At 41.0% G+C, this 25,162-nt stretch overlaps 1 protein-coding gene across 15 annotated transcripts in view; it reads right to left on the bottom strand.

Moving 5' to 3' along the window:
• Positions 1 to 4,050: 4,050 nt before the first annotated feature.
• The window catches only part of sox6 (SRY-box transcription factor 6), a 163,827-nt gene continuing 142,715 nt past the window's right edge, over positions 4,051 to 25,162 (bottom strand). For 13 of the 15 annotated variants that reach the window (XM_051115000.1, XM_051114999.1, XM_051115009.1 and 10 more), the window contains 4 exons: positions 18,555 to 18,660; positions 12,095 to 12,328; positions 10,128 to 10,344; positions 4,051 to 9,169 (listed from right to left, as the gene is read on the bottom strand). In XM_051115000.1, coding sequence (XP_050970957.1) covers positions 8,860 to 9,169; positions 10,128 to 10,344; positions 12,095 to 12,328; positions 18,555 to 18,660 — 867 coding nt within the window. In that variant the 3' untranslated portion in view covers positions 4,051 to 8,859. The remainder of the gene's footprint in view (positions 9,170 to 10,127; positions 10,345 to 12,094; positions 12,329 to 18,554; positions 18,661 to 25,162) is intronic. The other 2 variants (XM_051115005.1, XM_051115006.1) reach the window with 1 other exon arrangement.

The raw sequence follows: 25,162 nt of genomic DNA on the forward strand, positions 1-25,162 counted from the left end.
TTCTCCGTACTTACGAACACCCCCACCGTACGTCCTAACACAGGCTCGTGCAGAGAACTGCACCGCGTCAGAGGCATTAAAAACCGGTTCCGTGGAAGTAACAATGGTCGCGTCTTACTCCAAATTAAAACGTCAACGGCCGCCGCATCTGCGTGTGCCCAGAGAAGCACGAGGGCAAACGCGCAATGCCAGGGCTGCCTTCGGGGCCAAAGATTTGTAATGCAAGCTTCGTGAATTACAATAAGATTTATTGTGCAGCAATATATGTCTAATTTTCCATCTACCGCGGGCCGCTTCAGCAGCAGAGAGCTGACACAGGCGTCTATTATACACACCACAGTTAAAATGTGGTTATTTTACGCATGCTCTCGGGGGAAGGAGCTTACTGTGCACTCTGGCATTGGACAAAAAATGATTGATGAAGATAACAAAAGGAACACATAAATGGTTTTCCAAAAATGTTTTGAAGTAAGTTCTATTCCAGATCCACGTCTCTTTTTTTCTACCGTGGCAAACAGAACTTAGGGAAATGATAAAAAGCTTCCCTTTCTGTCTGAGATTTTTTTTTTTATTATTTATTTCTTCACGCTAAAGCAGGTACTCAATAGATAGTAACTGATAATCTACGTTCGAATGCCAAATATCACATCAGGGGGACATTAACTATTAAACAAAACATCCAGAAATGCAATCAATATCACCGCTTCTACATGGTATTCAGCAACATTTATTTACTGAACAATTACATTGCACACTAAAATTCATCAGTAATTATTCATCACAAAGAGCTATGTCAAAGAGGTGAAGCTAGCTGGGAGCAAAAGGAGAGATCCCAGTGGCTGGGATCCAAAAGATGAAAAAACTCCTGCAGTTTAGAGGGCTTGGTTTCCACCAGGACTTCCACCCTATTCCTGGCAGATGCTGCAGTCAGTCAGCAGGAGCACATATACATTAAGAATAGCCTCTACATATTTGCTTGATGCGTTTAGGAAGACACATCAAGGTATACATAGATGGTCCCATCCAACCTCGCACTTACTCTAAAAGATTTACGAGCCAGCTCTAAACATCTATTCCTTATTGTGAAGCAATGGTGGACCCTTGGGAGGAAAACAAATCCCAGTTACCATTGTTATCCATTTATTTCTGTAGTGAAAATGATGAGATATGTGGCTATTTTTTGAAAGAAAAACACTTTTCTGCATTTCATATAAAGCATAAAGCAAATACATAAAGACTGACCTATATGGAATTTCTCAAAGAAATAATGATGCACTGTCTAAATTTATGTCAAATGCTGAAAATTATTCTCTTATCATTGCTGACAACCTATGAAAATCCTAAAAAAGTTTATTAAAATATATATATAAAAAAATAAAATAAAAAATGGCTGCCTAATTTTGCTTTCCTGTTTTCCCTTTCTGTGTGCAGCGCCATATTCCTTACATTTCATGCCAGAGCAAAAGGAAAGGAAATGAGCATGTGCTTGCAGCTTTAAAATTAAAATATCCACAGAAGAAAGTGTGTGTGTTCTTTCCAATTCCTAGATAAAAAAGCTAGAGAACTGCACCCTTATCCGGAGCTGTAGTCCTTCACTTGCAAACTGAAATTGGTGAGCTGTTATAGTGGAAACAAGAAAAAACTACTTGCCAGTAGAGTAAGAAAAATCCAGTTAATTCAACAGAAGAACAAGGTCATTTTCTTACATTACTGGCAAATAGTTTTCCTTGTTTGAAGCATAAACTAGTGCAGAAAATTTGGTGAAAATTCTGTGAAATCAAAATATTATACTACTTACTTCTCAAGTAAAATTGTTTAAAACAAATTACATTTATTGGAAAACAATACAAATTAGCGTTGCATGTTTAATGCATGCTGTCCATCTATGCTTTTAACCTTCCAAAATTTTTATGGTCCAGTACAATAATGAATCAAGTATGAGATGTCGAAAATCAAAGCTGATGTTATGTCCAGTTTATTAATTATTTGGGAAATAGAAGGTCAGGTGCACTGTTTTGCGGGATCGTTTAAATTCATGTAGTGTGCTCTGCTGTATCCACCTTATTCTTTAACACAGAAGTAAGCCTATGGGCAAGACTTCTGGTTCATTAGCCGCTATAGGGAAATAACAGTAACACTTTTTGCACTACAAACCAGTGTGTTCATAATTAAGATAATACATTAAAATAATATGATAACAACACAACCAATCTGTAATATCAAGCAGCAAAACAAGCTATTTTATACAGCTAAAAATCGCTGGACGCGGATGAGACCGGAAGGCAGACCCATAACATTTACAAATGGCTGCGTCCGCTCTTACGGGAATAATCCCTAGCCAGACCTTGATCAACTAAACATTACAACTTTGATGCTTCAGTTTCCAAAAGGTTGTGCATTTAAAAATCACTGGTACTTCTTTCAGCTTAAAACACCTTTAAATAAATAAATAAATATAAAAATAAAATATGACATTACAAGTCAATGGAATGTGACAGAAACGAACACCTCCCAGGTTAGTATAGTATACTAATCAGTATACACAAACTATACACATACAGCAAATCAGTTCACTCAGGGGAATATTCATAACGCCCTTAATGTTATAAATACACCTCCTATCTAATTGAAAGATCGAATTCTATGTAACGATATGGCAAAATTACGTTTTAATAGCTTCAAAGAGGGATAAAATATGACGATAATTACATAAAAATTGCCTCTTAAGCTGAACTCATATAAAAACTATTTTTGCGGATGACCCAGTGAATGCAGGCGCCTTCCAGCGTAAATATAAACCATAGAAAGCTACTTCATTTATACCGCCTACAAATATAGCGTTACGACTCCCTTTCAAATACATATGAGCAGACCATTTTAAACTCTAAAATATGCCTCATTCAGTACAGACCTACAAGGTCTGAGTTTGTCAAACAACGTTATATATATGTGCTTCTGTAGAGGCCGCCATTTATCGTGATTCATCTTGACAAATTTCCACATAAAAGTATCGGTAACTGGACAATACGAGACGATTAGCCTACTATTCAACGTCCAACCATCACAATTCATATTCAAAAACATATCCATCTGCAGTTTCTCATTAAAAAAACAGCGCTTGTCCTGCTATACCGTTGACCTTACCTACCTGGACGCTCTGCTGTTCTCCCGCGTTCACAGGTCCACGTGCTAAAACGTCGTTGGCGTTGTACCCAAGCATGCAACAATGAACTGATCACATGGCTAAAGAAAAACAAATTTACCTGACACATAACTATAACTATAATAATTCTAAACAAGCTTTTTAGCCAGCAATTTCATAAGAGTGCAGTAAACATCATGTATGTGTATGCAAAGATTAGTGTGATTACATTTGAAAGAATGTAAACACACTCCTGTTCACTTCATACCCTTGAACCTAGAGCTCACCCTTTCAGAAGTATGCGAGAAGGGAAGTTAGAAATACATGTATGTCCAAGGACATCTGTTTTTTTTTTTTTTTTTGTTAACATAAAATATGAATTGATATGACATTTTCTTTTAATTTACCATTTAGCCCATGCTTTTTATCTCACAAAATAGCTACTTACTGCATAGCTGTAACTGTTTCCCTTTGAGGTGCAATGTTGATAGAGCAGAATGATTTACTGTACTATTAAATAGTTCTGGTTACTGGATCTAACATGAAATAATATTAATCAGGTCAAGCATGATTAAGATTAGCTTTGCTGTACATGTAAGTAACCTGTGGACCAGTGGAATGTGTGCAAGGAAAAATCAGCTATGAAGACTGCAACATAATATGTAAATTGTTTGCATGTGTGAAGTTTACTTCTTTGCTTACTGATACACAAAAGTATGTAAATGTTTGAATTCTCTTAAGTCGCATTTCTACTCGAGCTATTGCATTTATTATGGCAGTTCGTATTATGCTTAAGGCACATTAAGTAAATTCATTTAGCACTCACGTTAGCACAACAAACTCCCGGTGTCAAATTAATTCCAAATAATTAATGGTTAAATGATACAATAAATACAACACACAACAAGTAAAACAAAATGTCTCTTTAATTTGTAAGTGTCAACAGCAGTACAAAAGATGGAGTGATGGTGAGACGATTTTGTCATATGTGTGTGTACTCTATCTTTTATGGAAAAAGAGGAACTCTTGAGGTAAATAAGCAAACAGACAGGAACACCCTCATCTGCTGTCGTACATCAGTGAATTGAGAATATACTGTAAAAATGGTGTTACATTACAATATGCCAAATGCTGCTTGTGGGGAGAACAACCTAGATATTGTACAATCCACTAAGGTGTCTAAATACACCGAAATGTGTCACTCATCTGGTTTATTTTATTTGATATAATAATAATACTACCATTACAGAGAAAACTGGTCTCTGGACATACAACTGTAGCATTAATTAGTTTACCTCACGTCAATACTGCACATGGAAACCAATGACTTGCTGGTTTACATACTAAAGCCAAGCAAAAAAATATTTTTAGTACCTTTTTTTCTTTTTTTTTTTCCTTTTTTTTTAAACAATAATATCCTTAGCAAATAGCTGTCTTTTGTACTGTATAAAGAAGAATGTGAACACAAATGTGATGGCAACCTTTTTAAGTTCAATTAAAAACTTTACACTGGACTGTACAAGATATTATGATAAACTATTTACATTTTTAGACTTAAAACTTTTTTTTTCCAAAAGCAGCAACAGATACTATTCTATATCTCTAACGCCCAAACAAATAATACCTGCCATGGGTCTATGTACCTGCTGAGAAACCGGTCTCTACATACACACGCACACACGCACACACACACGCACACACACAAAAGACAAAATCAAAGAAAAGTGTTATCAGGCTGCTAGCGGGATTCGAAACAAGAGTGTACCTAGCGACAGAGGAGCCACACACAGTGTTGCTTGAGAGACTACAGAAATCTAAAAGCAAAGTACCATTGACAACAGCATACGTTGTCCCTGACAGCAACATTTTACTCTTCTGAACAGCAGCTAGCATGTCAGTCCAGCATGTCAGTGAATTGTGCTGATTAAATTAACAAAGTCTATCCCACAATATACATCACAAAAGTCCATACCAAAAAGCATTACAGTAAAATAAGTAGAAACACCCAAGCGTTGTCCTCAGTTATTGTACCTACTTTGCATTAATATGGCAGTGATAGTTATGTATTATAAAAGAAATGTCTTTTCGACTTGCTGTTGACTAGATGGGAAATGGTCTATTAAACACTACGAAGCAACACAGAGAAAAATACTGTATGAAAACCTCAAATGCACAGAGTGGGTCTGCATTGTGCAGCATAAAAAAAAAACAAAAACAAACTCATAAATATTTGCACATCCCCAATGGATTAAAACGCTCAGCGAGAAACTCACATATGTTTTCAGATGAAGCCGTACTGTACGACACGCCCCACAATTACATGTTCTCTCACTCAAATTTGGCACAAAACCAATTATTATAGAACTTCAGCAAGTACCTCAACATTTGTAAAAGAGAAAGAAAACGACGTACATGGATTTCAAGACTTGTCCTTTGCTACAGAGTGCACTGACAACATAGCAAATGGCTGGTTAACTCAGCATGGAGTGCGAGGTTCATCGCTGAAACACGTGGAAGTGAGATGCCCGGGTGTCTCAGCCGTGTCTCCAATACTACTCAATCAACAGGGATGTGAATTCAGCAACTACATGAGGTACAGTGAATTGTCAGTTTGTGATTTCGTTCTTTTTTCTAAGTACAATGACCAAAAACATATACACACACACACAAAAAAAGAAAAAACAAAGTAAAATACATAATTTATACTTCAGTAAGTATCCATGAACAAAAATAGAATTCTATTTTTCCTATGTTATATTTACAATGAAAAAACAAATCTGTAATGAGATGGAGATTTTTTTTTTTTTTTTTTTTTGAAGTTGTTTGATTTAAAAAAGGAAACTTTGTTTTGAGCTCCAATCCATTTTGAAATTTCACTGTTTTTATTCTTGTTCTCTGATTGTCCTTTAATTCTGTTCTACTGACACTTTTAGAGCCAATAATGGCTAATAAATACAATAAAATGTCTATATGCACTAGAGAGCTTCAAATACAATATACAACACAAACATACATGACCATTAAAATGTGCTACTGAAGTCCGGTGTGTCTCAGTTGGCCAGTCACTACGCGAGCCTCTCCGTCGAGTTTTACTGCTCTTTCTCCCCTAGGCAGCACTGGAGCTTAAACAAAGTGTTCATTCATCACGTGTCTTTGCATAAATAAACAAAATATGTCAAGAGAAAAATGACTCAAATCTGGCAACTGTGAGGCGTGCTCACATGAGTCCAAACAGGTGACTTGTTCATGTAGGTTTTTTCTTTCTTTTTTTTTTTTCCTCGCACAACGGCTTCACATTAGTCAGAATTGATAAAAATACCATTTATATCCAGTGCTTGTAACACTTTTGAATCATTGTCTCCGTGTGAGATTGAAATAGTCTCTTTTGTCTTTTCTTTTCTTTTTTTTTGCCTTTTGTTTTTTTTTTTAATCTATACAAGCGCAATCAAGTTTCAGTCCCGACAACAGTCCTTTTGTCTGCTACCAGCCTACAGAACTGGCTTGGCATGGTCAAGGAAATATGTACAAATCACGTACAAATCAACCAATCCACCAGCAAACAGATATAACAGCTTTAAACAATAAACGTTGGCTTGTAAGCAGGGAAGAAAAAAAAAAAAAAAAAAACTGAACGTGGATGTCAAGTAACACCCAGCCAAGTATTGTACCTTATGTAAAACTCACAACAAACTTAAAACCAACCAAATAAAAGGTACGAATACAAGTGCTCGAAACTTCGAAGTAAATGCTTTTTCAAAGAGGGGGGCGGTGCTTCAACTGCTGAGAGAAGTAAGCGCTAAATAGCCGTCGGTACCTTTTAGACCTTTGGAGGTAATGCAGTGACCAGCAGCCTCGCTGTGACATTTCCTGTCTATTCTAATCTCTGGGTTACTGATGAAACAGACAGGTTCAAGGGCAAAGGCAAAATAGCGGGACTCATGCATTAATAATGCCGTATTTCAGATGATACCGACTCGTCAGTCATTTTAATAATCCCCCACAGCTTGATCTACTTGTTCCATCTGCTCGCTAGCACCTCGTGGCTGCTTCTGGCCGAGGCCTTTCGCGAGCGCTTTGATGGAGAGAGGGCACAATAAACCACATGGGCCTCGTCTCCATTGTTCGCTACCTTTCTCCTGGGCACGGGCCGATGCCGGGAGCCAGATGGCAGCCCCTTGAGGCAGGGCGTGCGCTGGGCAGAGGTCAGGTGAGCGGAGGTGAATGGCGCTCGCACCCCGTAGGAGCCTTCGGTAGGGCCAAAGCCTAAAACAAGAGGCCCTGACCGCTGGCTGCTTCTTGGCCGTCCTTCCACACGAAAACAACCTGAGATCCGGAACGAGCGGATAATTCAGTCGAGCGCAGGACCGCCTGTTTGAATTGTCTTTTTTCCCTCCCAAGTGCTCAAAAAAAGATCCGATCCAAGTAAAATGATTGTGCATTTTGTTTCAACAAACGTAAATACAATTAAGCTATCTCAAATCAAATTTGGAAAATAAGTGCCATTATTTATTAATTTTCTCCTTAACCATCTGCATAACTGGCCAAAACATCCTGGACGTTCTCTTAAGACTTAACGATGAATACGTTGCAGAAGCCCAAAGGGCTTTAAGACTATCTCTGTCAGTTAAGATTACAACAGCGTAAATAAAAACTTGCTGCCCTGGAAAACGGGGCTAAAGACTTTAGCAGAATGTGCGTGTACATATTGTACAACAGCAATTTGTGATTGTAATACACCAAAGCTGCCTTTCGCTGCCTGTCCAATTCTGCAGATTGGATGCCATTTGGCCCCTTGGCATTCTGGCCTGATTACAATCACTGTGATTAAGAACCGAGTGGGTAAGACTAGGCGAGGGCGGTGGTGGTCGGGGCGATCACTGCATTGAACCTCCTGGAGAACTATGACTTTTTTTAGTTCCTGAGCATTTGGACGTTGTAGTCAATGGAGAGGAGGAAAAAAAACAACAACAGTGGGCTTTGTAGATAAGTTTGCAAGGATTGTCTAAGACTCATGCAGTCTCTCCCTTAAGACTTTTAAATTTAAGATTTAAGAGCAGGAAGCTTATGATATGTTTGGCACATCTGGACTTGTAGTAGTAGTAGTAATAATAATAATAATAATAATAATAATAATAATAATAATAATAATAACAAGAACAACAATAATAATGGGGAGTTTTAGGCTTTCCCTCAATGGTTCAGCAAATGTAAGGACTTCTGAAATGTCAAATGAAGTGTCGTTTTTTCATTTTAAATAGTTCTGATTAAAAACATTCACAAGCTGTTGGCTGGTACAGCATACCTGAGTGAGATATAGAACCCCATCGAAAACAGTAATGTACGCTTCAAAAGAAAAAATAATACCATATGAATTTAAGTAAGACTGTGAGTTATGCATTCATATGAAATGTTTCAATCGTCAAGTCCTATTATTCAAAAATGTCGTAGGAAATACCCTAAATTGTCCATGATCAAAACACGAGAGAAAAAAAAAATTCAATAAAATAACAATTAAAAAAAAAGCCAAAATAAAACACAATCAAATTGTCTCACACTCGGAGAAACACTTAAGACCAATAGCTGTTAAATCTGCAGGAGCCACATCTGCATGCTGGCTCCCGAAATGTATATCATCAGAAACGAGTTTTTTGATTTCTTTTTTTTTTTTGTTCTCTTCTTCAGTTTTCCCTCTAATAAAAGGATATTCTTCGCTGGCCTCAGTTAGCACTGACCGGCTCCTGTGTGTCGTTCTCACTGCTGTAGTCCGATTTGGGCTCGTCCTCAAAGTCCTCGTACATGTCCATCTCGTCCTCTCCGTTGACGGGGTCGTTGGACACCATGGTGCCCGGTTCCATCTTCATGTTGAACGTGCTCTGGATGACGGGGATGGTGGGCTCGGGGCTGGCCGAGGCGCTGGAGCAGTCTGACGTCATGTGAGGGGAGGGCGTAGTGGTCGCCATGGTTATGGCACCGGGGTAAACGACACCTGCGCTGGTGCTGATGGGGATCTGCGTCTGTGGCTGCTGCCTGATACAGGGGTGAAGAAACAGAGATTTAACACTCACAAAGTGCGCATAGCTCAGAGAAGCTTAAGAGCTTTTAAGAGGAGGATGACAAGTTTAACGCTTCTCGAGGAAAACAATTACGTTCTCGGGGAATTAGAGAATGGAAAGAACGCACAAAACGCCGGTCGCATAAAGCCCGAAAGGGGAACGTGCCCAGCCAGTAGCCCTGTAAAAATGCTTCCCAATCAGCGACAACGATTTGGGAACGATTGTGAAAATGACTCTCATTTCTTTCAGGGTGACAAAGCCAATTGGTTGGTAGAGACACAGTCTCCTGATCTTTAACAGGCTGATTGATACTCCAGCGCTCGTATTTCTTGCTGTTGAAGTGGAAACACCTGGAGCAGGCATTTTCTTCACTCACCACACGCAGTAAATTATAGAGTTGAGCTCCAAACATCTGCCCTGCAGCCCTCTCTACATTCATACTCGACTCTAATATCCTAAAATAATGGCTACGTGAGTCCCGCTGCCCTCTGTTACCGTCTAAATGTGATAAACCACTACTTTCAGGCAGCTGAAAGAAAATACTATTTTGTCAATGGGATTCAACCCAGGGCCATATAGTGCATTTCCCCCTCCGCCGAGGAAAAAATAAATTTACCTCAGCGTATAATCACAAAGGGAGCGTGTAGGCAACAAAAGGCTGCGCTCGCTTTGCTTTCAAGCGTATATTAAAATTAAGTGCGAGGGCCATATAACGTGACAAATGAGCTAAGTGGTTGAATTACTCCAATCAACCTGATTAAAGGGTCACTGGCTTTACACCAGGAGTTGGCACACTCTATGGAGTCATTACCTGCCTATTGTGAGAGCTCTAAGCTAGCTTTATTAACAGCGTATAGGGGTTTAACAGAGGGCAGGGCATCTTGGATGGCCGCCCGCTATTGTTCATGGTGCTTTTTCCAACGTGCACCTACCCCACAGTGAAGAACTGCCTCATCTCCTGCCTCCTCGACCTCATCATCTGCTTGTACTCGCCTATGCGCAGCTTCTTGCCGTCGATGATGCAGGTGCGCTTGGGCCGGGGCTTGTACTTGTAGTTGGGATACTTCTCCAGGTGGATCTTGCTGAGCCGTGCCTGCTCCTCGTAATACGGTTGTTTCTCCTGGTTCGTCATGGACTTCCAGCGAGATCCTGTTGAGCACAGGTGAGAAGTTAGGAGTGAGAAACGATCACTGCAGAATGACTTATTTTATAGCTACATTTTATTTTATTTTTAAATAAAAAAAAATACAATTTAATAAAATTGATCAAATAATGTGACCCTGGACCACAAATATTCAGGTATATTTGTAGCAATAGCCATAAATACATTGTATGGGTCAAAATGATTCATTTTTCTTTTCTGCCAAAAATCATTTGGATATTAAGTAAAGATCATGTTTGTAAATTTCCTACCATAAATGCAACTTATTTTTTAATTAGTAATATGCATTGCTAAGAACTTCATTCGGACAACTTTAAAGGCAATTTTCTCAACGTTTAGATTTTTTGCACCCTCAGATTCTTGTATCTTGGCCAAATATTGTCCTGTTCTAACCATACATCAATGGAAAGCTTATCAATTTTTCTTTCAAATGATGTATAAATCTCAATTTAAAAAAACTGACCCTTACATGGTTTTGTGTCCAGGGTCACATATATTATAACTGCATTTTTTATTTTATTATAAAAGCATTTTTTATGAATTCAATACATTTTAATCAAATAATAATGATATTTCATTTTTTGAGCTTAAAACCCAGTGTACACCAATATAGCTGCATTATTCTTAGTCAAGCACTGCTTTTGTGAATGGAGGGGAACCGCATTACTGTTACCGTTTCTGCATTAGTGAAAACAACAGGCCAGTAAATATCTCCAGCCTTCAGAACGTCCTGGCTGACGGGTCTTTTAGTTGCTGTGATCTATTGACTCTCTGGACTGGGGGACAAGACCCATTTAGCCCTGTCATTTTTCATGACAAACACTGCCCACGTGACAGCCACTGAATCCATCTAATTGAGCTGCTCCTGCAGGCATCAAGCCATCAAGTTTAACCGTGCTCGTCTGTTTGAGATGCATTGAATTGTGTTGAATTACTCGCAAAAGAAGATTAGGCAGGTGTGGTAATAGCCTGAATGTTTTGCTTAGTAGCTTTGTAACGGTGAGATGCTTGTCTGCTGTTGATTGCTAAGAGGGTGAAACTGGCATGGTGATATTTATTTGCATATTTTCTGCAATTCAAGGTCCGGTGTACAACATGCTGAAAAATCTAGTCAATCAACATAACACTCAGCCTCTCTTAATGGTCCAATTCAGCTACATTTTAGTCTTGTAAGTTTTGGTTTTGGTCCAAAACAGTGGGCTGTTTCAGTTTGGTAAAAACAGACCCTCCCTTTACCTCAACAGAGGTTCAGTTCATTTCAAAATTCTGAATTAAAACACATTTAATGCATGCACATCAGGAAATTTCAAGTGACTTTGCCTCGAGTCTCAACACATTGCTATTTTTTGCCAATTTCCTGGAAGCAATGATTTTGTTTTCTTAAATGCAAGGGATAGAAATGCTGCTAATTCCGCAAGTGATTTTGCAGTATTACGCCTTTTTTTTAGCTACCGCTAATGACAATGATTCCTTGGGTAGTTATTTCGAAGGAAAGTAAAGTCATTTCAATAAGTAGAACAACTGTTTAAACGGCTGTGTTAAAAAAGACTATTGGGTTAGCGTGATCCAAAACAAGCAAAGACATTTTCAACAGTTTCTGAAGCACTCTACAATAGTTCCCTGGACACCAATTCAGTTTATTCTTATGGAGCATGGCGTAATCCCAAATGAAAACGGAAAGGCTAACGCAGACGTCCATGGCTGCTGATCGTGATTGATTTGGGGGCTTTGACTTACCCAAGATTTTGCTGATGTTGGAGTTGTGCATGTCTGGAAAGGCCTGAAGGATTTTGCGGCGCTCATCTTTGGCCCAGACCATGAAGGCGTTCATGGGCCGTTTGATGTGAGGTTCGTTGCTGTTCCTTCCCCGGGGTTCCCTGTAGACCCGTGCCTCGGTAGTGCTGGCGCCTCCTGTTGGCCAACAATAATACTGATGTGGTTTATCTGCAGAGCCATTCAGTTCCCTACACCCTAGGAACACCAGAGCAAGAAGAAGAGAGCGGGTGCAAACCGTTAATCAACTTAGTAGTGCAGGGCATCCATCAGCACATGAGAGTGACTGGAGCTGAACCAGAGACGATCCAGAGAGGCCTGCAGCTGTACCTTATACTCCAGGCTGCCCATCCCAGAACTGGATGGGACAAGCCCATGTTTTGGAGTTTAGAACAAGACGGTATTGTTGGTCGAGGAACTCCCGACGAGTGAAAACTGGCTGAAACCAGACGAGGAGTACCCTGACTATAATGCCTTTTAAATATTTCGTCTGGGTCGCAGTGTTCGTACATTCGAACAGCCATACATTTCTGGATGGCTGTCGTAATGTTTCTCCTGCTATGAGTAATAACGGTAATACTCTGAATAAATAAATGTGGCACAAGGGTGTTTGTGTAAGGGAGGTAAAATTAGGAGAGAGGATCAGAGCCAGTGGCCTGACAAAACATATATCTCCATGTGATTGCTTTCAGCGTGCTAACACATACAGAGTCTGACAAAGGGCAGACCTAGTGGTTAAACATGGGATGGTAACAGAAACTAGCTTTCTATATTTAAATAATCACTGGTCTTACACACTTATTCACATGCGGAGTTAGTGAATGCGGCCTGGGGTGAGTGCGATACAGAGCAAGCAGCCTTGAAGGAGTGTAACTCCTCAATCAGGCCATTCACAATCAGCATGTGTGTCCCCCAGTTTCTGTATTTAACTTTACAGCAGAGTGAAAATGATTCTGTTTGCATGCGCATTTGCTTCCTTTTATATGTAAGATGTGAAAGAATTAAATAAAAGCTGTATGAATATTTCAACAAACAAAAACATGTTGATAAACAAGGCTTGAAAAATAAAACAAACAAAAAAAAAGCCTTCCCATATGCTACGATACATCTTTAATGATCCAAAAACTGGATAAGAAGGCTTGGAATCAGCCATGAATATTTCATCATCCACATGTGATGTGTATTCATTAGGACCCCAAAACTTCAAGTCTTGGCACACGGTACCTGCTTTTGATTTCTATTATCACTGGTGTTGATAAACAAAATAAAAACTCCAGCTAAGTAATGGATCTTGGCACCGCACCGCTATTGAAGCACCGGGATACCGAGATTATTCCGAGGGCAGCGTGTTGCTCAGAGGAGGAGGAGCGGGAAAATAGGCAAAGTTGGAGAGTTACTCTATTCGTTCACACACACACACGCGTGCGCGCACTTGTGCCACACTGGGGCCCTGAGAGAGAAAGAGACAAAGTCTAAGTTTCAGGCAGCCAGCAGGAGGCTCTATCCTCCAGGCCCTGCTGGGCAGAACGGCTTCGCCCAGGGCCCAAAAGATCCATTTACACATGTCATGTTTAACAGTCATAATAATCCAGAAAGGGCTGCTGTTTATCTGGCTGCCCAGCTCCACACAGTCATGGTGCATCAGTCAGGGTCTCTCTGATCTCGCCTCTCCACAACTTTGTAGCACCAAATGCACTACAAGCAACCGCCTCGTCCCAGCCTTCTCTTCCGCCGGGATTATACAGCGACGACGTTCCCCGCACAGTACATTAATTTCATTTAGCACGCGCTCACCGTGCAGGATAAATTGATTTCACTTTGTTTGGCTTTGACAGCCATGTTTATTGTGCAATGAAATGTAGTGTGGCGTAGGGCTGACAGTATCCATCAACGCTGGGCAATCTGCTGACTGCCGAGGCCAGATGAAGGCATTCATTACCTTGCCAACCCCAGCTCGCTCGCTCGGCTACCTCGCCCAGACACGACCGCCACTGTCTGTTCAAGGGGGGGGTGGCCGGCTCTAATTTACGATTCGCCCCGTGCCATTACTTTACCACTGACACTGATTCAGCAATTTATATACTGGCATGCAAGCAGATATAGGCCGAGGTGAGCAGCTTACATGCAGGAAACCAGCAGCTGGACTTTTAAATTGCAGATCGGATTCATTTTTCTGTTTCGCGCAGAGAGGGCGAGAGCAAGCGGGGTTGGTTGTAATAATCATCTCATGCCCTGTTGTTGCTGTAGTGCGTCAGCAGACACAGACTCAGCGCTCTCAGTCATTTGAGCGGACCGCAGGAATGAGAGCCGGCTTACAGAGTGCCGGTGCTCCGCGGGACGAGATGAGCGGCGGCCCCTGGCACAGAGCCCCGCTCGCAGACACGGGTGGTCCGTGCCCCCCCCCACTCCCCCCACTCCCCCCACTCCATTGCAATCATGATGTGCCTTAATCAAAAGCAGCCAAAGAGTTGGCAGCGAGGTCGGCTCGTGCAACGTCACCCCGCATCCACAACGTGCAATTTACAACCCTCTGCTTTTTTTTCTCTTCTCGCTTGTTGTTGTTTAATAAGAAAGCTTACATGCTTCTGACATTTACAAATTAGCATTAATTGACGTTTTTTCCCCCCGTGCGGCTCTTTTAGGAAGCACCTAGTTAGGTGCGTTATTGTGTAAATAAATGCAGATGTTTCGGGATGCCACGGGAGACCCCCTGAGGTGCATGAGGGTGGGGGGGCGAGACGGCAGGAGGCTTCTAATCGACTTTATTGTGATTTATGAGACCCGGTGCCCAACATGACAGAGCGATACAAGAATCTCTATTTAATTTGTCTCTCCCGGTGAACAGGAGGGAGAGCAGAGGGGGACTGTATGAATTACAGAGAAAGAGAGAGAGCGCTCGCGTGGAGGCGTACGAGCGAAAGGGGCCCCGCGGCCCGGCACACCTGCCTGCAGCAGGCCCAGACTCGACGGTACGCGGAACGGAGCCAAAAGGCTGAGCCTCTCAGGCTCTCGCTGCAGCTAGCCTTTTGTTCTGAGGGCACACACAGACTGTCACACAAGAATCCGCTTGGAGAAACAAGCAACAATCACGCAAACCTGCCAGGCCCTCTGCGGACGATCCAATAAAGAAAGAGACGCCTTTCTGCAAAGGTATTCAGCGCCGACAATGGGTGTCTCTCCTAACGCGCACAGACAGATATGACACAATGCTCGGCTCTCCCGTTCATGTCAGCACTCATATTGCGCTAATTAAACCATTACAACTTACATGTGATTTAAGCCCACCGCTTTATCGTGCCAATTGTTGAGTTGCACCCAGCTGGATATTTGGAATTCTGCTCCGTGTGTTTGTGTGAGAGAGTATATATGGACAAAAGCACGACTTGTTAGTGCATGTTTCTTTATGCTATTGTTTCTCACGCCTCTCGCCCTGGATGTTGTAAGGTCTTGAAGAGGGCCATGCTAAATTCCTTTTCGCACTACACCATTTCAGAGACTGTCGATGAAAGGAGTCCTGGGCTGACGTGCAGACTATAGAGACAGTACAACTGGATAAATGTGACTGCTAGGAAAACACAGACAGACAAAAACACACTACAGTTTCTGTGTACTAAGGCTTATATCTGAAAATTGCTAGTTTATATTGTTGTGACCTTAGATTACACTATATGACTTTTTATTTGACAACATGTTTTTTTTTTCTTTTTTTTGCCTATTTAAAATTGTTATTTTTTACTCTGAGGCAGAAATGGGCTTCCATATTTACCACCATTCAAAAAGTTGAGGTCAGTTAATATTTCTTTGATAAAATAAAATAAAATAAAATAAAATAAAATAAAATAAAATAAAATAAAATAAAATAGTGTCATGATTTCCACAAAAGCAAATTAGCTTACTAAAATATTTTTTGAAGGATCGTGTGCCACTGAAGACTGAAGTAATGGCTGCTGTAAATTCAGCTTGGCCATTACATGAATAAATTACATTTTAAAATACATTAAAATAAAAAACAGTTATTTGAAATTGTAATAATATTTCAGAATATTACTGTGTTTTTGTATTTTTTATCAAATAAATGCAGCCTTGGTGGCCATACAAGACTTCTTTTTTTTTAAATATATAAATAAATCTTACCAACCTCAAATTTTTGAATAGTAGTGTAGATTCTTGCATATTCCGTGTTCTTATTATGACATAATATGGTGCCGTGTATCATACTCCTTTATAAAACAATCGTCTAACACACAAATATGTCTGAATGAGCTTTTGGTTCGTTTGCTTTGACTGCAGCGAACCTCAGATTGCTACCCTATAATAATGCAGCGATAACCTTGCCACAGTTTAACCATATGCATAAATAATTCAGCATTAACATAGCTTAGAGATTACAAAGTCAAGCAGTTAATCAATCCTGGCCAACGTTCATTTTGGCCGGCATTGTCTCAGAAGTGTTCTGATAGTACCTCGACTTCCTGCCCCTGGAATCTTTCAACACACCCTTTGTTCTGCTAAGACCCCTGTCTGACAGAGATAGTTTAAACACACGCACGACCCGACCCGTTCGGCAAACAAAACTCATACGCCGCCATATGTGAATGAACAAAGGGGCCATACTAAAGCCTTTTGTGGTATTAGTTAATGTTTTTCATCTGAGCTTAAAAAGACCTAATGACTTTGCGGTGAGCTGATGCATGTGGCTCGTGGCTTTTTGCGAAATGAAGGAAATTCTATCTATTTCCATACCCCGCCGTTATTTTCCAACGGCCTCTCTCTCGTTAGAGCTTTGGCAGCTGTTAATTTGGTTGCTGCATGCTTCGCAAATATTAGTTCAAGCAACCTAAAGCTTTCTGCGAGTTGCAGCAGTGACAGAGAGCTGTTTTACACCCCGAGCCTTTTCCAGTATAACGTGTCTTTTCAGCAGGCAGGACCTCCGTACAAGGAAGCATGCGGCCGTTACGGACCTACTCAGTAATTTTCCTCTGCTCTCCGTGGCGGTTACTGTACGAGTCTGTTTGCCCTGTTAAAGCGTCAAGAAATTTAATTCTCAAATGGTAGTTTCCTACTTAGCTGATAAATCATTTAAAGTGCATTATAAAAAGCTGGCTTATACTGACGAAGCCCCAAAGCTTCTGAACAGAGCAGCGTAATAAAACAAAGACTAGTGGCAAGTAAACTTGCCTTTTTTAAGCACAGGTACATTATCACATACACAGCATTCACATTCCTCAAATGTTCACGAAGAGGAATGGAATTTGTTTGACTTGGTCTATCAAAAAAGCCTCTAAACACAAAAAACACACACACACAAGTAAACACTCCATGTTTCCCAACGGGTAAACACATTCTGCTTGTAAAAGAGACTATTTAATGTGGGGCGTATCATCATAAAATGCCGTTCACATCCTTCATCTCGATGTGTTTGCGGGAAGATAGAGATGGGGATGGCTCGGAGCACTCACAGTGGCGCCTGTCCAGTGGGATGAGAAACCTCTGTGGCCTTCTAATCCTGTCTATACTGGGAGTAAACTGACGGGACGTTCTCCGTTCCTTCACCTCCACTTAGGACTTTAAAGGAACTCTGCATCACTCGGGCGACCGGGTGCCCTCAACCCTGCCCCTGGCCGCTCCAGAGCCCACAGGAGACGGGTTCCCACCGTGTCGGAGGACACGAGGACCCAGCTTTCTCACTGATCTGAGAGGGGTGGGACAGGCTTCTTGGCGGGAATCTGCTCTGGTCTGGTCAGAGCAGATCATGCCAGACCAGAAAAACTGCATCTCTAAACCTCTATTTACAGATTTGATTTCTACCCAGCCAAAATAAATAATTTATGCTTTAGAAAGCTCATAAACAAACAGAGTTATGCGAGGCTGATCATCTTACAAAAAACTTAAATAAACAAATATATAATCTATTGTGCTTGTTCACTGTGCATATTAAAGATGTTATTATTTCTCCATATATTGGCTGCAGATTTCCATGGGAACTGTTACAAATATTTCATACAGAAAAAACACTGACGCATATAAGCGTACTGTTTATGAACAGGGTGACAAAAGGAGCTGACGCCTTGTCATGTAAGTTCTATCAGCATTTACACCTCCACACCCAGCACATCAAACATAAGCTGTAGCAACAGAGCCCGGTCCTGGAGGAGGGCCAGCATTGTCCCATCACTTTGTCATCAAGAACTAGCTGTGAAAACTTTAAATACAGCCGTGCTCATTGCATTACCCCCATCAACTTTCCCTGACACTGGCCAAGCAAGCGTGGAATCCAGTCAATCTGATCATGTGACTGAACTGTACCTGACCTCATTCCTCACTGTAGACAAGAAGCAAGTACCAGTAGACATATGGCAATGCTCTGCAAGGGTACAAAGCACAACAAAGAGAATTCGTGTCACGTTTTTAAATAGATACTTACCCTCGAAATCCTCTGGCCTGGTAAGGTCGATGACTCTGTGACCAATCTTTCCATCCTCGCCTAGTTTGCCCAGGTGATGGCCCAGGTTATCATAATGAGACCTCTCCTGCAAAAATGAAAGAATTAAGAAATTAAGTTCAGATAAAGTTTCCTGTCTACGGATATTTAGTCGTTTGTCCTTATGTATGACATTGCATATTAAAATGTGTGATTAAAGGAGAAGTTCAATTCCGGAACAAAAATTTACAGATAATTCACTTACCCCCTTGTCATCCAAGATGTTCATGTCTTTCTTTCTTCAGTCGTAAAGAAATTATGTTTTTTGAGGAAAACATTTCAGGAATGTTCTATATATAGTGGACATCTATGGTGCCTGTGAGTTTGAACTTTCAAAATGTAGTTTAAATGCAGCTTCAAAGGGCTCTAAACGATCCCAGCCGAGGAAGAAGGGTCTTATCTAGCATTATTATTATTATTATTATTTTATTTACAATTTGCATACATTTAAAAATAAGATGGGAGTTTTTCTACCTACACTAACTGTATTGAACCTGAGGTACACAGACTACGCATGCACATCGCAGAGCTAGACAAGGCGAGCATTTGAGGTTAAAAAGTATATCAATTATAATTTGTTTTATAAAATAAACAATCATTTCGCTAGATAAGACCCCTCTTCCTCGGCTCGGATCGTTTAGAGCCCTTTGAGGCTGCATTTAAACTACATTTTGGAAGTTCAAACTCGCGGGCACCATAGAAGTCCACTATATGGAGAACATTTCTGAAATGCTTTCCTCAAAACACATAATTTCTTTATGACTGAAAAAAAGAAAGACATTAACATTTTGGATGACATACAGGGTGAGTAAATTATCTGGCCATATTTGGTCTGGAAGTGAACTTCTTCTTTAAGAAAAAATTAGAGCAATCTGGGAAGTTGTGTTCCAGAAATTACCAGAAAATTAAATCATTCATTATAATTATATTTTAATTTGAAGTAAAAAAAAAAATGATGTGTATGTATGGGTATATTACACAGACACACAAATATAGATCCATTATATTTTATGCAAATACCTATTTATTTTTAGCAGTTATATTCATTTCTTTACATTTCATTAGATTTTAAAAGGCACTTCGGATTCGATATTGAATGGCGCACGACCCTGCAGGACACGCATGCTCTTCGCATGCATTTTGACGGGCCCAAGTCAGGTCGTCTTTATCACAGCTGTAGTCTCTTACTGTCTTCATCTGCAGGGACTTGTACCGATAAGAGTGTGGAACACTCTACTAAAAAGGATTTAGAAACAACACACTGAAAGATCCTGAGCACACAATGCAGCCTGGGACCTCGAGTGAAATGTTCAGCTTATTTTTTTCTTTTGCGCTCTCTAATCTTTGCAGTACATGCCCCTGTCTCTGCTGCCCTGAGCTCCCTGTCTATCATTTATTCAAGGCTCATGCTCGGAGGAACATGCCGTGTTTTCCCTTTTGTCGTGTTGCTTTCTGTTCAGATTAAACTTGGCATCATGTCGCACTTGATGCACAATAAACCCCTGTCATTCCTCGCCCGTGCGACAATATTACATGTCATGTCCGTGTGCATTTACAGAATAAAATAACAGCTTTTGGGGGGCCCTCCTGAATGGTTGCAGCACATTAGACTTAATGTATTATGCAGAGGAAGAGGGCCGACCGCTGCTCGGGCCCATTGTTAAATGACCTAGTTCTGCCGTGAGTGCAGCAGGGCATTAGCGGAGGCCCGTCTCGCTCTCTCTAAAGACTCGAGGAGGAGATGGACACTTTGACTCGGCATGATACAAGTAATCCCCCCCCCACCCCTTCCGAACCGGGCAGGAAGATGCTAAAAGCGAAGCGAGTTACGGTGAGTCGGCCCCAGAGCGTTTGTTCTTCTCCCAGGGTGTGCATTCAATCTCAGGCAAAAGGTGTGCTTGAATTGTCTTTTCTTTAGAGAATGCCTATCACACACGGTTTGAACAGACACTCGGGCGGCCTCCCAACACAATGCTAACAGCTCCCCTGCCACAGACGCAGACACAGATACCAACGTACACATTAATCTTTCAGCCGCGCTGCTTTGGCCGTTTTGCTCGTTTGTTTGTTTTCTGTTCTTTTTGCCACTGGGGAGCCCGTGGAGCATGGAAGCGCTTCACATGGCAAAAGATTATCACTCTGGCTCAACTTGTCAATAGCTCATGACAATAGTGGATTACTTGGAATGATTCTGTGCTTATTGCTGTTGTCACTTCAAACAGACTTTATTATCACTGAGGGGCAAATTCACTAAACAGTTCAGGCACGTTTGTGTGTGGTATTTCAGCATTAAGCCTGAGTCACATTCACTAACCACCTGCAATCAAGTTTAAAAGGTTCTAAATACACTTAACTAGCCCTGTAAATATTTAATTATGTAACTGCCATTCTTTTCAGTGCAAATATGTAGTTTTTCTATGTCGGTTAGGCCCATTATAGATTTTTAAAATTATTTTCATATATAATTAAAAGAAATATAGATATATATGATAGCATTTAAAAGTTTGGGGCCAGTAAGATTTTTTTTTAAAGAAATTAATACTTTTAGCACATTAGCACACTGAACTGATCAAAAGTGACAGTAAATTTACAGAGTCACAAAAAATGATTCTCTATGAAATAGAACATTGATAATTATAAGAAATGTTTTTATGAGCACCAAAGAAGAATATTAGCGTGACTTCTGAAGGGTCATGTGCTACTGAAGACTTAAGTAATGACTTCTGAAAATTCAGCTTTGTCATCACAGGATTAAAATTGCGATTTAAAATATATTAAAATACAAAATAATGGTTTTAAATTGTACAAATATTTCACAATATTACTGTATTTTTGGCCAAATAAATGCAGCCTTAGTGAGCTTAAGGGAAGACACTGCAGGCAAAACCACAGTTTTTTCATGCACCCGTCAAATTCAAAATTTTGTGCTTTTTAGTTTTTCATAAAGTGTTTTTTCAGACTAGTGGAAAGAAAGCATCCTAAAGACATTGTTTACATGTTTCTTTTATAGCACTTCATCTATTTGTGTCAACAGATTTCAATTACAATAGGCCGTTTTTCCCAAAGCAAGCTTTTTCTTCTACACTGAGCCATAAATCTCCACTTCAGTGACCCTATTCACCTGCAGTGTCTCGCCTTAAGAGATTTAGTTTAGAAACATTTAAAAACATCTTACCAACCCCAAATCTTTGAATGGTAATATACAAATTTATTGGTCTCAAATAATGTTGTGCTTAAAACAATACAAATTGCTGTAAGCAAAAAAACGACCTTTTATTAACAGCCACTTGCCCAAAAATAAATAAAAGTATCAGTTACCAGTTTTTTTCTTCTGAAAACTATTACTATTACTCAAAAAACATGACACAAGCATCAGAGGGACAGAAAGAAGAGCTGTAGAGAGAGACTACCGCAATTTCCCACCACCACGCTTGATGGAACAATCATTATTTATGGCCATCTGAGTGATTCTGATGTACAATTAACCACTACCTGCTTATGGCCTGTCATTAAGAGCTGCCTGTCTTGACTCTGCCTTGCTTATTTAAGTGTTTTCTAATTATGACATATGTAGCGGTTCCCGCTGGGCTCAGGCGGCTTTGTAAAGATAAGTTGGAGCGCTAGCTCGGTGTGCCACGCTCCGTGTGAAGCCTCCTACGCTGCTGTATTCATCACCAGACCGCATTATTGCACTTAATGAAAGAGGCGCAGCACCCAATGACAAATTGACTGATGTGCGATTAGTCGCACGAGCGATGGCCGATGCGCCGTGGACTGTCCACTGGGGAAGGGCCCAACAACTGCAGAGCGTGTGTGTGAGGAGGGGGTTTATAAATGACTCGCTTGTGTCGTCCCCTCCTCCCCACTCTGTTGGCTCTCTCTGATCAATCAACTCCTTTTATAAAGTCATGATCATTAAACATCAGTTTGGCGAACAAGGGGCAATCAATCACTGAGTTTCATTAAAAACGCTTTAGGCGCTAAACTCTCATTTTCCAGAACAATAATTAAAGAATGAGCCAGACGGGAGCTATTGTACGTGAAAACAAGATTAGACACTTCAATGTATCGGGTCTAACTTAATGGAGTGAGGTAGAGAGTTCATTCATGCCTAGGAAGTGCTGATATCCACTTGAGATAGCTACAGTGTTTACAGTGCACATTAAGGAGGCTGTAATTGAGAAAGTGAATACGAACATAAAAACCGATGCGCACACCTTCAAACATCGCACAATGAAATTCCATAAAATTTAATATACTATGTTTTATATACTTATTGGTTGTAACTTGCGTAATTTATCTCACGGCATTATCGAGAGAAATAATTTATATGCATAACATCAGGCTTTTTGTTTGAAGACTCGAAAAAGAATTCGGTCTACAGCGCCTTTACTACTGTCTGCATCAAGTGCTGTGATAAATCAGTGGCATTTTTATTATTTTATGGTGTCATTAAATTTTTACTGATCACTTTGCCACGAAAGAGCAGTAAAGGGTGTGTACCATCCTGAAAAAGGACGGTCCAGCCAGGCAAACGCTCACCCGCGGATCTCTGCGACCATTGTGCTATAAAGGATATTTATAATGTGCATTACGGCAGCGAGATGGCAAGAGCTCAGCGTCTCCGCAAGTACAGAGAGAAGGAGAAAGGGCGGTTAGGGAAACGAAAAAAACGGAAACAATGCAAAAAAGAAAAGATGTCATGGTACACGTTGTGCCCCTCCCATGCTAACCACGACCTCTCTGGCGCACGGCTGGCCCTTCCCTCAAATGAGTTCAGCATGCAGCCCTTCATTCCCACATCTAAAATTATAACCACACAGTCCTAAGCTGAAGTGGAAAAAGACACCCACAATAATCTCCCCTCCACTATCCTTTTTTTCCCCTCCATCCTCAAATTCGGTTACAGAATGCATTTTGTTTCGACGGAGGAGGGTTGCATGGTGAAGTAATAACACAGAAGGGCCGATGGCAAGGCTGGTGGAACTTCTGAACATCTGGAGGGGAGCCAGAGCGAGGAGCCCATGTCAGCGCAGCGGAGAGGGCTTTAATCAGGCCGGCCGCAGAACATGTGCCTGAGGACTGCAGCGCTGCCCGCAGATTTCGTGTATTTCGGGCAGGAGCGCATTGTGCTGGTGTCTACCCTGTACTTACGCATCACACTGCCATAGAGTGACGCTTTTCCTCTGGTAAAAATAGCCCGGTTTCAGCCATATGGCCTTGAATTGTTCCAGCCGGGGCCAGATAACGGCAATTGTCAGACAACCAAAGAGCGGCCTTGGCCGCGCAAGCGTGTCGACTTAGTAATCTGCCTTTACTGTCGCCCAGGTGCACGCGGCTAATATCATAACCTGGTAAAAAAGAAAAGAAAAAACACAATGGTCAAGTGAATAACCGTTTGTTCCATGTCCTTGCCTGGATTCTGAATGCTGAGAATACAGCGTGTTCTGTCAGTTCCACACCTGGCTGAGAGATCCAAGTGATAGAGCAAATAAAGGGAAGCTTTGAAAGCCTATTACAATGAGTTCTGACTGTGTATATACACGGTATAGGTTGCTTCAGCCGTCTGTATTGAGAGTAAGGCCCAGCAGCACACGTCTGTTTCGCCCCTCATCTGCTTTCAATTCCCGCAGTAACCAATCACAATGTTATTTATAATTGTGCAGCTTTCCAGTAGTTGGTAGTTTTGAAACGTTTAGTCTAAAGCACATGCAGTTGTGCGCCGAGCCCAGAGTTCCTTTCATGCGGTCGCTCGGTTTTTATACCCGAGCAGTAGTCCATGCTTGTAGGCTTCCAGAGCGGCTGCTGGCAGAGTGCGTTTGAGGTTGCGACCTCCCCTCCACTGATGGGCATCCAATCTTTAATATACACATATATATAAATGCATCTATATATTTTACTTTGGCCAATTAATCTGAAAACACTGAAATGAGAACTGTGACACTGACACTGTTAAACTGACAACTCGCTCACTTATAAAACTAAGATTTTACCCACAACATCTGACCTTTTGACATCAAGGGGGAAATGAAGCATTTTATACGTGTCCATCCCTCGGCTGTAAAAGAAACTCTGCAGTGCTGTTTTTCTACCCTGCTGTGTTGAGATCATCGGATCTGGATTTTTTTTATGGGTTTTCTGCTTTAAATGACCCTGAACTGTTCACTGGGTCCTCAAGGATCTGTTAAGAAGGACCTTGCTTTCTCTGCTCTTATCACGTAATCTATTTACAATAATGGACACTCTGAATCGCATGATCTGGGAGACAGAGGGTTCTTTATGCACCTGTTCGGAGGGGTTCTGTCCTAGTATGGTGGCACATAAATGACCCATTGTAACCTATTCTTTACGGCGGCTTTGTTGGGGGATATCTGGCGTAAGCAGAGCCTCGCAGGTCTGGAGTATAGGGCCTCGTTGCATTTTTGAATGAGTGCCCTGTTTTGGCCATTTGTGTGATTTTACGCAACCGCAATGTAAAATCAGCTGAGCTTCAGGCATGTCTTACCTAAGGGAAGAGTAAGTGCAGAGCGTTGTTTTAGAACTAGCCCAAG

Source organism: Labeo rohita, chromosome 7 (assembly GCF_022985175.1).
Source record: "Labeo rohita strain BAU-BD-2019 chromosome 7, IGBB_LRoh.1.0, whole genome shotgun sequence".
In the NCBI taxonomy this organism is placed as follows: Eukaryota; Metazoa; Chordata; class Actinopteri; order Cypriniformes; family Cyprinidae; genus Labeo; species Labeo rohita.